Source organism: Microcaecilia unicolor, chromosome 7 (genome assembly GCF_901765095.1).
Source record: "Microcaecilia unicolor chromosome 7, aMicUni1.1, whole genome shotgun sequence".
NCBI lineage: Eukaryota > Metazoa > Chordata > Amphibia > Gymnophiona > Siphonopidae > Microcaecilia > Microcaecilia unicolor.
Window position 1 is genome coordinate 99,412,703 of NC_044037.1, and position 15,022 is coordinate 99,427,724.

The 15,022-nt window shown below is 45.3% G+C and overlaps 1 protein-coding gene across 2 annotated transcripts in view; it reads right to left on the reverse strand.

Moving 5' to 3' along the window:
* The window catches only part of LOC115474306 (venom serine protease inhibitor-like), a 187,787-nt gene that overhangs the window by 34,768 nt on the left and 137,997 nt on the right, over positions 1 to 15,022 (reverse strand). The window contains exons 1-2 of one of the 2 annotated variants that reach the window (XM_030209733.1): positions 11,427 to 11,530; positions 4,124 to 4,180 (exon numbers count right to left, since the gene is read on the reverse strand). The exons of the other annotated variant lie outside the window; for it this stretch is intronic. Coding sequence (XP_030065593.1) covers positions 4,124 to 4,166 — 43 coding nt within the window. The 5' untranslated portion in view covers positions 4,167 to 4,180; positions 11,427 to 11,530. Of the gene's footprint in view, positions 1 to 4,123; positions 4,181 to 11,426; positions 11,531 to 15,022 lie in introns of those variants that run through there. 2 annotated transcript variants of the gene reach the window in all.

Consider the following 15,022-nt stretch of genomic DNA (forward strand, 5'->3'; position numbering starts at 1 on the left):
CCCTCCCAGTCCCATTCATCTCCTGCTCCTTCCCTCTGCTTCCCACCCCTCCCAGTCCCATTCATTTCTTGCTCCTTCCCTCTGCTTCCCACCCCTCCCAGTCCCATCCATCTTCTACTGCCCCCCCCCGCGAGGTCCAAGATCGTGACTCCGTTTACCCCCTTCTCCCTCTCTTCCTCCCTCCCTCCCTCCCTCCGGCGCAGGCAACAGTCTTCAGCTTTTTCAGCGTTCCTGGCAGCGGTAGCGATGTACACGCTGCCTTCGGTCTGCCCCGGAAGCCTTCTCTTCAAGTTCCTGTTCCCACCTATGCGGGACAGGAACTTGAAGAGAAGGCTTTGGGGCAGAGCCGAAGGCAGCGTGTACACGCTACCGCTGCCAGGAACGCTGGAAGACTGCTGCCTGCGCCGGAGGGAGGGAGGAAGAGAGAGGGGTAGACGGACACGCTCCTCTCGTCCGCTTGCTTCCCTGCCCTCTCTGTCTGCGTCCCGCCCGAAAGGAAATGACGTCAGAGGAAGGCGGGACGCAGATAGGGCAGGGAAGCCAAGCGGACCGAGAGGAGCGCGTGCCTGCCTGCATGTGGTTTTTTTTTTTTTTTAAAAACTAATGGCGCGGCGGCGCCTCGCGTCGTTTGGGGGGGCATTGCCCCCCCTCGCCCCCCCCAGTCTACTCTTATGCCCTTCACCCTTTAGGGCTATGGTAGTGGTGTACAGTTGTAGGGAGTGGGTTTGGGGGGCTCAGCACACAAGGTAAGGGAGCTATGCACCTGGGAGCAATTTATGAAGTCCACTGCGGTGCCCCCTAGGTTACCCGTTGGTGTCCTGGCATGTGAGCGGGACCAGTGCACTATGAATGCTGGCTCCTCCCATGACCAAATGGCTTGGATTTGGTCGTTTTGAGATGGGCGTCCTTGTTTTCCATTATTGCCAAAAACCGGGGACGACTATCTCAAAAAACAACCTAAGGACAACCACCTCTAAGGTCAACCTAAATTTCATGATTTGGGCGTCCCCGACCGTATTATTGAAACGAAAGATGGATGCCCATCTTGTTTTGGTAATACATGTTGCCCCGCCCCTTTACGGGGCCGTCCTGCGAGGACACCCTCATGAAACTTAGGCGCCCCATTCGATTAAGCCTCTCCATGTTCTAAAGGATCAACGCTGGGAGTTACACCTACTACCAAGTGGGCCGGAGTGGTAGTTATGATAGCTCACACCTACCCTGTCTGGCCCACCTGAAAGTTCAGCTGCAGCCACCTCACTCTCACCCCTGGATCAGACATTAGCCCCCAGCTCCTCCCCCTGATATACCTCAGCATCTTCGTGGGCAGCAGCAGCATACACATCCATTGCCTGCTTTAGCCCTACAGTCTTTTTCTGTCATGTTCCACCCTTGCTGACATCATTTTCTGTTTCATTTCTGGCAGGACATGACAGAGAGAAGCCTGTGAGGCCATCACAAGACAGTGGATGTGTGTCGCTGCTGCCACTGGCAAAGAGGGATATATCGAACGTTGCCAGCGAAATAGATTGCCGATCTATTTTGGCGGTGGCGCTACAGCTGGCCGGAACCGTATTATCGAAAAAGATGGCCGGCCATCTTTTTTTTCGATAATACGGTTTAGCCCGGCCAAATGCCAGAGTTCGCCAGGTTTGAGATGGCCAGTTTTGTTTTTCAGCGATAATGGAAAAAAAATGCCGGCCATCTCCAACCCGGCGACATCCATAGCATTGGGTCGTGGGAGGAGCCAGCATTTGTAGTGCACTGGTCCCCCTTACATGCCAGGACACCACTGGGCACCCTAGGGGTCAGTGCAGTGGACTTCTGAAAAAGCTCCCACATGCATAGCTCCCTTACTTTGGTTGCTGAGCCCCCCCCCCAAAACCCACTACCCACAAATGTACAACACTACCGTAGCTCTTAGGGGTGAAGGGGGCAACTACATGTGGGTACAGTGGGTTTTGGAGGGCTCCCATTTACCAGCACAATGTGTACAGGTAGGGGGGATGGGCCTCGGTCCGCATGCCTTAAGTGAACTGCGGTACCCACTAAAAGTGCTCCAGGGACCGGCATACAAGCAGGCTTCTAGGACTTGTTGCTGCTATATAACCTTGGCACACCATTGACACCAGAAGACTAATCTCTTTGAAAAAGTCCTTTATTTGAATAAGCACATTACTCACAGTTAACTGCAGATCAGAGGTTGTGCCCCACTGGCAAAGAGTCTCCCTGGTACTGAGATTAGCAGTAGGTCAGAGCTGGAGAATGGTGTACAATGCCCTCTTTCAGCAACATTCATTTTCAGTAACATTCAAGGTAATAACTAAGTTCTCTAACCTAATTAACACATGAAAGGGATCTAAAACTGGCTTACAAAAATGGCCTCTACCTCATGGACTACCGGAAACAAAACTGGACACACTGTGACACAGTTAGCAGGGGAAAAGCTCCATGGGAGTACAGCCCACTACCCTACACCCACCACAATGCATTGCTGATGTGACTCTGCAGTGCACCTAAACAGAAAAGGTGTCACACTCACCGAGAGCCACATCACAACCAGGGAAAGGCTGTCAGAGGATAGAACACATTCTGTTGTCATGGAGGTGGGTACGGCATTTGAGGCTGGCATAGAGGCTGGCAAAATATGTTTATAATTGTGTTTTTTATTGTGGGAGGAGGGGGTTGGTGACCACTGGGGAGTATGGGGAGGTCATCCCCGATTTCTTCCGGCGGTCATCTGGTGAGTTGGGGCACCTTTTTGAGGCTTGGTCGTGAAAATAAAAGGACCACGTAACCCGGCAAAATACTGGTTATCGCCGCTTTTTTTTCCATTATCCGCAAAAGCCGGCCATATGGTAGCCACGCCCATGCCCGCCCATGTCTCACCTTCGCTACGCCGCTGACATGCCCCCTTGAACTTTCGCCGGCGAGGTGACGGGAAAGGCGGCGATGCTGTCAAAAAGCTGCTTTCAATTATACTGATTTGGCCGCTTTTGAGAGATCGCCGGCCATCTCCTGATTTATGTCGGCGATCACTTTTGAAAATAAGCTTGATAGATACTGAAGTAGACCAGGAGGCAGTTGAGGAGAGAATGCCAGATCAAGAGGCAGAGGATAGAGAGAGAAATGTAGGTCAAAGGGGGGAGGGAAGTTTTTGGAAGGTCTACCCTCTACCCACCCAGTATTACAGATATAAATACACCAATGCCAAGCACATTTAGGATTTGATAAACAGCTGCTACTGAGCAATACTCCACTAGAGGGATTGGGGGGGGGGGGGTGTTACCCACCCTTAATCTCCCAGTGGTTTTTTTCTACCCCACCCCCAAATACCAGACTGGAAAGGGAAACTGGAAGAGTGTTGGGATACTACCCAGTTATGTTTTTAAGGCAGTAAAGTTAACCAATTATTGTTCAGGCACACAACTAGTTATGTTGCCACTGTACAACATAACTGGTTATGTGATGGCTTCCAACCTGTCAATATTACATATGTTTATTCTTCTAAAATAGATGTTTGTGCTGCATACAACTGGCACCTAAACATCCATTTCTCCTGTATTTTAGAGCAGAATCTATGTCTGCAGATTCTGTTAAAATAGAATGCTGAAACTTGAGACACACTGACCTGCATATTTCAATTCCTACTTCTACAACCTGGCTAAAATGGGGCTGCATGCCTGTAAATCTCACCAAAGGCAATTGGGTTGAAAGTGACTTGCCCAGCCTCCCTTGTTCTCAGCCTACTACTCTTAACTACTAGACCATTCCCCTCAAACATGTGCTAGGGAGGTAACATGTCAGGTAGAAAGCCATGAACAAAGATTCCAGTTAGGAAGCACACTCATGCAAAGGGTTTGGAAAGAATTCCATGATCCATGCTACTCATGTTTTCCCCATTTGCTTTTGTTTTATGTCATTTTATTTAGGAGTGGGTAATCGTTCATAATGCCTCCTCATTTTTCCTCTGCAGTCAATAATCTCTGCACTTTTTAATCTAATGAATGTTTAAAGATACAAGTCATCAGGACTGCTAAGTCCTTTCCTTAGGTAATGTTACTGTAAATATACATTTTTAAGTAACCTCATTGTCTCTGCTCTAGTGGAAGCAACTACTCACCCAAGACAAGGAAAAGGAAGGCAGCAGAGCTGGTCTTCATCATACTGAGCTTCACTTCTGAAATCAAATTCAGGAGTACAGGGTTAAACAGCATAAAGGCAATTACATTTAAAGAAGGCTGGAAAAACAGAAGCAGGAGAAAAGATAGACAAGATGAAAGTGAAGAGGGGAATGGGAGACACTGAATCAGAAAGAAGAGAGAGGAGAGGACGGAAGACAAGAGAGGTTCCTGAAAACGAAATAGGGACACCACGGAGGACGGAGAGGAGGAGGAGGAGTGAGCCACCAAAACATTCACTGCATCCATGATTGATGGTGTGTTCCCACGGACAGGTGCAACCCACTGACCCCAGAAACACCACTATGCACGTCTCCACCTACTGCACTTTGTGAGATCCAGCACTAGCACCTACACCCAGCACACAGTCATGAGATACACACCAGCTGCCCAAAACACGTGCTTTCCCACCACCAACAAACAATTCTGATACACACAGCTGCAGCACTAAGAACTTACTCTTCCACCACAAGCAACAGTCCGTCACACACACAGCTGCAGCACAAGCACAGTGACAAACTGGGAGTGGACAAACAAGAACAATGAGAGACACAGAAAAAGCAGGTAGGAGGTATAATGGGAGGTGTGGGAGTTTGGGAATACTGAAGGCTTGGTGAGGGAAGGGGGCAAGATACAGAGGAAGGGATGGGTATGGCTGGGGGAGGGTCTATCAGGTATGGGGCAAGGAGTTGAGATGAGAGATGGGTGTGGCTCGGGGGGTTACCAGGTGTGGGCAAAGAGTTGAGGAGATGAGACACAGAGGCAAGAAATAGGTAAATCTGCGTGTTATGCCATTTTGTTTGGATTTTTTTTTGCTTTGATTATGAACCCCTTTATGATTATCCCCCCCTGTTTACTAAGCTGCACTAGCGGCGGGTGGTGCTGTAATGAAGACACAGCCCATTCACTTTGAATAGGATGTGTCAGCATTGCCGTTGGGGCTTAGTAAACAGGGGGGTATAGCTTTTATGTTTATTTTATTTTTTATGTTTTATGTCATGGTTGTGTATTTGATTTTATTATGAATGTTGATTGTAAACTGCCTAATACCAGTGATAGTGCAGTATAGAAACTGTGGTAAAAAATAATAAATAAATAAAATAAATAGTCCAAAATACCTTGAATGAAAGGCAAAATGACAATAAAAATAGAAAATAAATTCAGCGAAAGAAGAGTTATTATTGAGATCACAATAGCTGTCTCAAAGAACACAGCCACGCAAGTCCTGCATTGTAGGCATGCACTGCAGCCTATGACTCTTGCTCCATTGGGAGGGTTACTCAGTGAAAGCAACATGCGTGCTGTTATGGGTGGGGGGGGGGGGGGAGCAGAGGAAACAGTGTTGGCAATTGCTTCTGGAGTGGTTGCTTAAAGTTCTTATTCACTGCTTTTTGCTTCTGCTTGCAAACATTTTGTTTGTTCTGAGCCACAGGCAGCAGGGCACAATGGAGGGAAGACTGAATAAATCAGTGAGGTGAGCAGCAGGACCTAACAAAACTGAAGTAGTTGCTTTCTCCTATCAACCTGTGCCACTCCCAAAATTATGATGCTCTGGGAGACTACCTAGTTTACCTAATGCTTCAGCAAGCCCTGGTATCAGCTGTGCCACAGGAATACACCTAATTTATGCTAAGTGTCTGCAGTTTATCACAGTGATGCCTGAATTGTTGAGGGAGTGGAGGTGTTTAGCACAACACCCTAATTCGCTCTGATTCATAATGATAGAATAGGTAAGGTAAACAAGAGTGTTTTTGAAACCTTTGAATGTTGATATCACTATATAACTCATACAGAAAGAGCTAAAATAACTCCCAGACAATCTTCAGCTTCGCTCAGAGGACAGGAAGGCAGACAGCTGGCTGAGGCTGCAGCAAATGGAACTGGTTCTTGTAACGTTTAGGAAGCTCTATGGGGGTAGTATTTTCTGGAAATGTCTATTATAAAATGGCATTGGGGTATATATTCATAAAAATATGTATATTCAATATGTGTACTTTGGAAGAAAGACACGGTGATACTAGACAGGCATTTGAATACCTCTGTATCATAATACACAGGATGCAAGTCTCTTTCAATTGAAATGAAGCTCTGGACAGGGCTGCTGAGGGGCGGGCAGGGGCGGCAAAATTCCCTGGGTCTGGGCCTCCAAGGGGGGCCCGGTGCTAGGGTCTTTCTCCTGCTCCTGCTGGCACCCAAGTGATCGCGTCTTGACGGGAGCAGGACGGAGAAATCTCCAGTGCCACAGCCGGGCCCCCCTTGGAGACTGGGGAGAGCTCGGAAGAGCAATTTCAATGCTGCTCTTCTGCACAGCTGAGAGGCTGCTTTTCCTCTCAGGCGCGCATGCTTGGTTTTGAAACCAAGCATGTTCTGAGAGAAAAAGCAGCTGCAGGGGCAGGCAATCAGCAGAAGAGGCAGCGCTGGAAGACGTCTTCTGCTGGCGGGGCCTCGGGATCCCCACCAGCCAATAAGGTATTTTGTGGCAGCGATCGGGAGGGGGCGGTGGTGGCTCTGCCCCGGGCCTGGTGGTGGTGGCCCTGCCCTGGGCCCAGTTCAGTCTCTCAGCGGCTCTGGTTCTGGAATGAGGGGACATAGGATGTAGGTGAAAGGGGTTAGATTCAGGAGTAACCTAAGGTAATACTTCCTTATGGAAAGAGTGGTAAATTTATAGAACAGCCTCCTGGTGGAGGTGGTAAAGATGAAGACTGTATCTGAATTCAAGAAGGAATGGGATAAGTACACAGGATCTTTACGCAAGAGGAAGGGATAGTTGATGCATTGGATGGGCAGAATGGATAGGCCATATGGTCTTTTTCTGTTGTCATTTTCTCTGTTTCTGTGTAAAAAGATAGTGCTTTTAGGTGATCTGCACCAGGGGCGTAGCCAGAGACCCAATTTTGGGTGGGCCTGAGACTAAGATGGGTGGGCATAAGAACTCTGCCTTGTCCCACAACTGATTTGGTCTCTCCCTCTCTCGCCTGCATGACATATTGTCTCTTAATCATCCCCCTCCCCCCGTATACTTTTTAAATAGTCACTGGCAGCGAGCAGCGACTAATACACACTGCTCATGTTGGCCCCACAGCCTTCTTTCTGATACAACTTCCTGTTTCCGCATAGGCGGGAATACAGCAGAGGGAAGGCTGTGGGGCCGGAGTGAGCAGTATGTATCAGTTGCTGCTCGCTGCAAGCAAAGATCTGCAATTTTCAAAGTATGTAGGAGGGACGGGAGTTTTCGGCAGGTGGGGCTTGGGGATCCCTGCCAGCTACATCATAGGTGTGCTGCTACTGGGTGGGCCTGAGCCCAAAGTGGGTGGGCCTGGGCTCACCCAGGCCCACCCTTGGCTATGCCACTGATCTGCGCACATTGCTGGGGGCATAGTTGGGTGGGGCTGGGGTGAGGTCTTACAGCTATATTTTAGAAATACACATGTACACACATTGAATATAGAGACACTTGTACACAATCGGAGCAGGTATATACTTGTGGGTGAAAACTTGTTTGTTGCTGGGGCAAGTTTTGAGAGAAGCACCTATGTTGCCTCTAGAAAACAGGCATGTCGTTGTCATTTCACACAGGTGCCCATTTATGTCTAATAATAATAGTTCAGATAAAGCTCCTGATATGAAATAAGAGCTATAATCCCTGATAATCCACAGATGTATGTGGACGTTCCAGACCACGGTCCCTTCAGAACAATTTTATAATTACATAGTAAATCATCCCCTATTCCCTGACCAGCTCCCAAAATTCATCCCCCATGGAGTCTTTCTATAGGCTCTGTGTGTGCGTGTGTGTGTGTTGGAGTTCTTTTCTGTTTCCATGTAGGCTGTACAGCGCTTTGATTTAGTTTGAAAGGCAGTTAAGCAAGTGCCTAATAAACTAAACTTTAGCTCATGCTCTGCTAGCATTATCAGGACCTGACTCTCTGAAATCCATTCTTCCAGAGATCCCCAAAGAATCAGACAGTTTTACCACGTCCACCAATTAAAGTGGACTCTGGTTGTACCTTTCTTTCCCTGCAGTCAGTATTTTGAGAAAAAGGCCAGTTTATAACCCTGTCCGACCCATTCCATCCCATCTCTTGGCAGTTTGATTAAAATGTATCACCTTTGAATGCCGTTGTATCAATTTATGACTCCTAAAAAGATTATCTTTGGTTCATTGATATTAGATCATTCTGTAGATGTTTACAAATCTAAACTTGTTGACACATTGATAGCAATTACCCTTAAATATGTACTATCCAATTGGAAGGATAATTCACAACTTAATATACATTTTTGGTAGAATAATGTCTTACAAATTCATAGATATTGTACAACCAATACTGGTAATTTTCAGATATCTAATCATAAAATTTGGTTAGCTTTACAACAATTTATGGAGTCTAAATAGCCACCTGAGCATAATATCTAACCCCCCCCTTTTTTTTTTCCCTCTCTCCTCGTTTTTAAAAAATTACTATTCATATTAATTTAACTTCCATTAAAGTGTATATCAGCTTCATTTATCTGTATACTTGTTGTGTATTCACTCAATTTAAGCTTTTGAACTACAACATTATTCAATTTTTTATCCAGTTACATGTCTTATTGTTCTATATTATTGATATATTTATAAGTACTGCCTGTTATTATATTTTCTCTTATGGAATGGAAGTTATAAAACATTGTTATTTTTGTATTGAATTTGGAGGCTTGTTTCTTCTTACAACAATACTCTATCCTCTGCCTTAGACACTCTTGCACCTTTGATGACCCGCCCTGTAAGGCGTACAAAACCCCAACCTTGGCTGACTTCTAATATCCGCTACCTACGTTCCTGTACCCGCTCCGCCGAACGCCTCTGGCGGAAATCTCGGGCCCTTGCTGATTTCTTACACTTTAAGTTGATGCTGACCTCCTTCCAATCTGCTCTTTTACGTGCCAAACAGGATTATTATATCCAATTGACCAACTCTCTTGGCTCTAATCCTCGACTTCTCTTCACCACATTGAACTCTCTCCTCAAGGTGCCCCCTCCCCCAACTCCCCCTTCATTATCTCCTCAGACCCTTGCTGAATTCTTTCACAACAAGGTTCAAAAGATAAACCTTGCTTTCTCTACCTCACCAGCTCTCCCTCCACTAGTCCGTTCCCCTCTCTCTACTTCCCCTCATTCCTTTTCCTCCTTTCCTGAAGTTACTATTGAGGAAACTACACTTCTCCTTTCTTCCTCAAAATGTACCACCTGTTCCTCTGATCCCATTCCCACCCACCTTCTTAATGCCATCTCTCCTACTCTTATTCCTTTTATCTGTCACATTCTCAACCTCTCACTTTCCACTGCGACTGTCCCTGCTGCCTTTAACATGCTGTGGTCACACCTCTCCTTAAGAAGCCTTCACTTCACCCTACTTGTCCCTCTAATTACCGACCCATCTCCCTCCTTCCTTTTCTCTCCAAATTACTTGAGCGTGCTGTTCACCGCCGCTGCCTTGATTTTCTCTCCTCACATGCTATTCTTGACCCACTACAATCTGGTTTTCGCCCTCTCCACTCAACCGAAACTGCGCTTACTAAAGTCTCCAATGACCTATTACTGGCTAAATCCAGAGGTCAATATTCCATCCTCATTCTTCTTGATCTTTCCGCTGCTTTTGACACTGTCGATCACAGCATACTTCTCGATACCCTGTCCTCACTTGGATTCCAGGGCTCTGTCCTTTCCTGGTTCTCTTCCTACCTCTCCCTCCGCACCTTTAGTGTTCACTCTGGTGGATCCTCTTCTACTTCTATCCCTCTGCCTGTCGGCGTACCTCAGGGTTCTGTTCTTGGTCCCCTCCTCTTTTCTATCTACACTTCTTCCCTTGGTTCATTAATCTCATCCCATGGCTTTTCCTACCATCTCTATGCTGATGACTCCCAAATCTACCTTTCTACCCCTGATATCTCACCTTGCATCCAAACCAAAGTTTCAGCGTGCTTGTCTGACATTGCTGCCTGGATGTCTCAACGCCACCTGAAATTAAATATGACCAAAACCGAGCTTCTCATTTTCCCCCCCAAACCCACCTCCCCGCTCCCCCCGTTTTCTATTTCTGTTGATGGCTCTCTCATTCTCCCTGTCTCCTCAGCTAGAAACCTTGGGGTCATCTTTGACTCTTCTCTCTCCTTCTCTGCTCATATCCAGCAGATTGCCAAGACCTGTCGTTTCTTTCTTTACAACATCTGTAAAATCCGCCCCTTTCTTTCCGAGCACTCTACCAAAACCCTCATCCACACCCTTGTCACCTCTCGTTTAGACTACTGCAATCTGCTTCTTGCTGGCCTCCCACTTAGTCACCTCTCCCCTCTCCAGTCGGTTCAAAACTCTGCTGCCCTTCTCATCTTCCGCCAGGGTCGCTTTACTCATACTACCCCTCTCCTCAAGACCCTTCACTGGCTCCCTATCCATTTTCGCATCCTGTTCAAACTTCTTCTACTAACCTATAAATGTATTCACTCTGCTGCTCCCCAGTATCTCTCCACACTCGTCCTTCCCTACACCCCTTCCCGTGCACTCCGCTCCATGGATAAATCCTTCTTATCTGTTCCCTTCTCCACTACTGCCAACTCCAGACTTCGCGCCTTCTGTCTCGCTGCACCCTACGCCTGGAATAAACTCCCTGAGCCCCTACGTCTTGCCCCATCCTTGGCCACCTTTAAATCTAGACTGAAAGCCCACCTCTTTAACATTGCTTTTGACTCGTAACCACTTATAACCACTCGCCTCCACTTACCCTCCTCTCTTCCTTCCCGTTCACATTAATTGATTGATTTGCTTACTTTATTTATTTTTTGTCTATTAGATTGTAAGCTCTTGAGCAGGGACTGTCTTTCTTCTATGTTTGTGCAGCGCTGCGTATGCCTTGTAGCGCTATAGAAATGCTAAATAGTAGTAGTAGTAGTAGTAGTTGTTACCCTTAAAAATCTAATAACATTTATTTAAATCTCAAAAAAAAAAAAGAAAAAGTTTCTCCTCCTTGAAGGAGATCTGGAAGATTACCAGCAGCAGAGCAGGAAGTTTCACATTTTCACTCATAGGGAAAGATTTCATTTTAGTGCAAGAAAAGGGCAAAAGCCAGCAAGTCAGTCTGTTTACACCTATTTAAAATAGGTAGCCTTAGCCCAACATTTCAAAGAGTGCAATTTACAGTAGAGGAAAAACTGCCACAGAAAAAAATCATGCAAGCAGATGTACTGGAAGATTTGTGGAACTTTTACCTGATCCTTAAACAGCTGCAGAAAGCAAAGGCAAGTGTCCTTCCTTCAGCCTCTGATGCTATCTTCTTCCCAAGCTAAGTCACATCTGAAGAGCTCCCCAAAGTTCTCAGGATTTATAGCTAGGAGCTCAGAGGGTGTGGATGGTGAGTAACCAATAAAACTAGAGTTTTAATTTCTTTCTGGAAACAGTGACTTTGAAGGAACTCTTCTCACGCAGTAAGATATTATGAGAGGTACTTTTGTCACAGAAGTACATAAGCATTACCATTCTGGGACACACAAACAGTTGCCAATCCAAGTCACAAGTGCCTGGCAAGATCCCAAAAAAGTACAATACATTTTATGCTGCTTAAGAAGTGGCTTTGCCCCAAGTCCATTTTAATAATGGTCTGTGGACTTTTCCTTTAGGAAACCACCAAAACCCTTTTTTAAACCCCGCTAAGCTAACGGCTTTTTCTACATTCTCTGGCAACAAATTCCAGAGTTGAATTACATGTTGAGTGAAGTAAAATTTTCTCTGATTCATTTTAAATTTACTATTTTTTTAGCTTCATTGCGTGCTGGTCTCTAATGATTATTGCTGTTGCTATAAGCTGTGTCAATAAAAATAGTGTTATAATGGCAGATAAATGTGGTGGAGCAACTGGTAGTGAATAGGGTGCTACTCATGCTTCCAGTAGTGCTTGACAGCATGCATACTCTTTCTCTTATTATATCCTCACTGCTCCTCTGCTCTCCCTTTCCTCCATCATCCATTTTTCTCAGTGGAGGAGGGGAATAGTGGAGTGCTGCAGGGATCTGTACTGGGACTGGCGCTAGTTAGCATATTTATAAATAATCTGGAAATTGGAACAATGAGTGAGGTGATTAAATTTGCAGATGACACAAAATTATTCAAAGTTGTTAAAACACATGCAGACTGTAAAAAATTGCAGGGAGACCTTAGGAAACTGGAAGACTGGGTTATCCAAATGGCAGATGAAATTTAATGTGAAGAAAAGCAAAGTGATTCACATTGGAAAGAATAATCTGAATCAGAGTTACCTGATACTAGGGTCCACCTTAGAGTCAGCACCCAAGAAAAGATCTAGGTGTCATTGTAGATGATAGGCTGAAATATTTTGCCTAGTGTGCAGTGGCGGCCAAATAAGCAATTATAAGGAATTGGATGGTATATAAGACCAAGAATACTTTAATGCCTCTGTATCACTCCATGGTGTGACCTCACCTTCAGTATTGTGTTTAATTTATTTATTTGTTACATATGTATCCCACATTTTCCCACCTATTTGTAGGCTCAATGTGGCTTACATAGTACCGGAGAGGCATTTGCAGACTCCGGTGAGAACAAATACAAAGTGATGTTGTGGTAAGATAAAGTTCATGTGGCACAGCCACATTAGGGCATCGTATAACGGAAGAGTTGTGTTATGTCCATTACGTTCTAGTTGACGTATCAAAAAGATATAGCGGAATTAGAAAAGGTTCAAAAAAGAGCAACCAAAATGATAAAGGGAAAGGAACTCCTCTCAGATGAGGAAAGGTTATAAGTACATACAGTAAGTAATGCCACACTGGGAAAAGACCAAGGGTCCATCGAGCCTAGCATCCTGTCCATGACAGCGGCCAATCCAGGCCAAGGGCACCTGGCGAGCTTCCCAAACGTACAAACATTCTATACATGTTATTCCTGGAATTGTGGATTTTTCCCAAGTCCATTTAGTAGTGGTTTATGGAGTTGTCCTTTAGGAAATCGTCTAACCCCTTTTTAAACTCTGCTAAGCTAATCGCCTTCACCACGTTCTCCGGCAACGAATTCCAGAGTTTAATTACGCGTTGGGTGAAGAAAACTTTTCTCCGATTTGTTTTAAATTTACTACACTGTAGTTTCATCGCATGCCCCCTAGTCCTAGTATTTTTGGAAAGCGTGAACAGACGCTTCACATCCACCTGTTCCTCTCCACTCATTATTTTATATACCTCTATCATGTCTCCCCTCAGCCGTCTCTTCTCCAAGCTGAAAAGCCCTAGCCTCCTTAGTCTTTCTTCATAGGGAAGTCGTCCCATCCCCGCTATCATTTTAGTCACCCTTCGCTGCACCTTTTCCAATTCTACTATATCTTTCTTGAGATGCGGCGACCAGAATTGAACACAGTACTCAAGGTGCTGTCACACCATGGAGCGATACAACAGCATTATAACATCCTCACACCTGTTTTCCATACCTTTCCTAATAATACCCAACATTCTATTTGCTTTCCGAGCCGCAGCAGCACACTGAGCAGAAGGTTTCAGTATATTATCGACGACGACACCCAGATCCCTTTCTTGGTCCGTAACTCCTAACGTGGAACCTTGCATGACGTAGCTATAATTTGGGTTCTTTTTTCCCACATGCATCACCTTGCACTTGCTCACATTAAACGTTATCTGCCATTTAGCCGCCCAGTCTCCCAGTCTCGTAAGGTCCTTATGTAACTTTTCACAATCCTGTCGCGAGTTAACGACTTTGAATAACTTTGTGTCATCAGCAAATTTAATTACCTCGCTAGTTACTCCCATCTCTAAATCATTTATAAATATATTAAAAAGCAGCGGTCCTAGCACAGACCCCTGAGGAACCCCACTAACTACCCTTCTCCATTGTGAATACTACCCATTTAACCCCATTCTGTTTCCTATCCTTCAACCAGTTTTTAATCCACAATAGGACATTTCCTCCTATCCCATGACCCTCCAATTTCCTCTGTAGCCTTTCATGAGGTACCTTGTCAAACACCTTTTGAAAATCCAGATACACGATATCAACCGGCTCCCCTTTGTCCACATTTGTTTACTCCTTCAGAAAATTGAAGTAAATTGGTCAGGCAAGGTTAGAGGATAAGGCTCTTCAGCTTGGAAAAAAAGACTGCTGAGGGGAGATATAATTGAGGTCTACAGTAACCTGAATGGCGTAGAACGAGTATAAGTGAATTGATTTTTTTGCTCTTTTAAAAAGTACAAAGACTAGGAGACACTCAATTATGTTACATGGAAATATTTTAAAAACAGGAGGAAATATTTTTTTCACTCAATGAATAATTAAGCTCTAGAACTCGTTGTCCAAGGATATTGTAACAGTAGTTAGTGTATCTGGGTTTAAAAAAGGTTTGGCAAGTTCCTGGAGGAATAGTCTTTTGAGTTGGATATGGGGAAGCCACTGCTGGCCTTGTGATTGATACCATGGGACCTTGCTACTGTTTGAGCTTCTGCCAGGTACTTGTGACCTGCATTGGCCACTGCTGGAAGCAGGATATTGGGCTAGATAGACCATTGATCTGACCCAGTATGGCTATTCTTATGTTCTTATCTGCTGATTTAGAAGGTGCAACTGATTCTCCAACTCTTAAAACACCAAAAAATGCCAAACAGAAGGCTACTTTAAATAATGCCATTTCTGAACAAAAAAGACTCTGGTTGGGTCAGCAAAATGAAATATCTTGGACGCAAAACTAACACTTGATAGTGAAGCCTTCACAACAAACCTGGAAAACTTTAAACCCCATGCTCTTGAAATAAACTGCACCCCTTTTCCCGTTCAAATCGGCCTCCGTGGA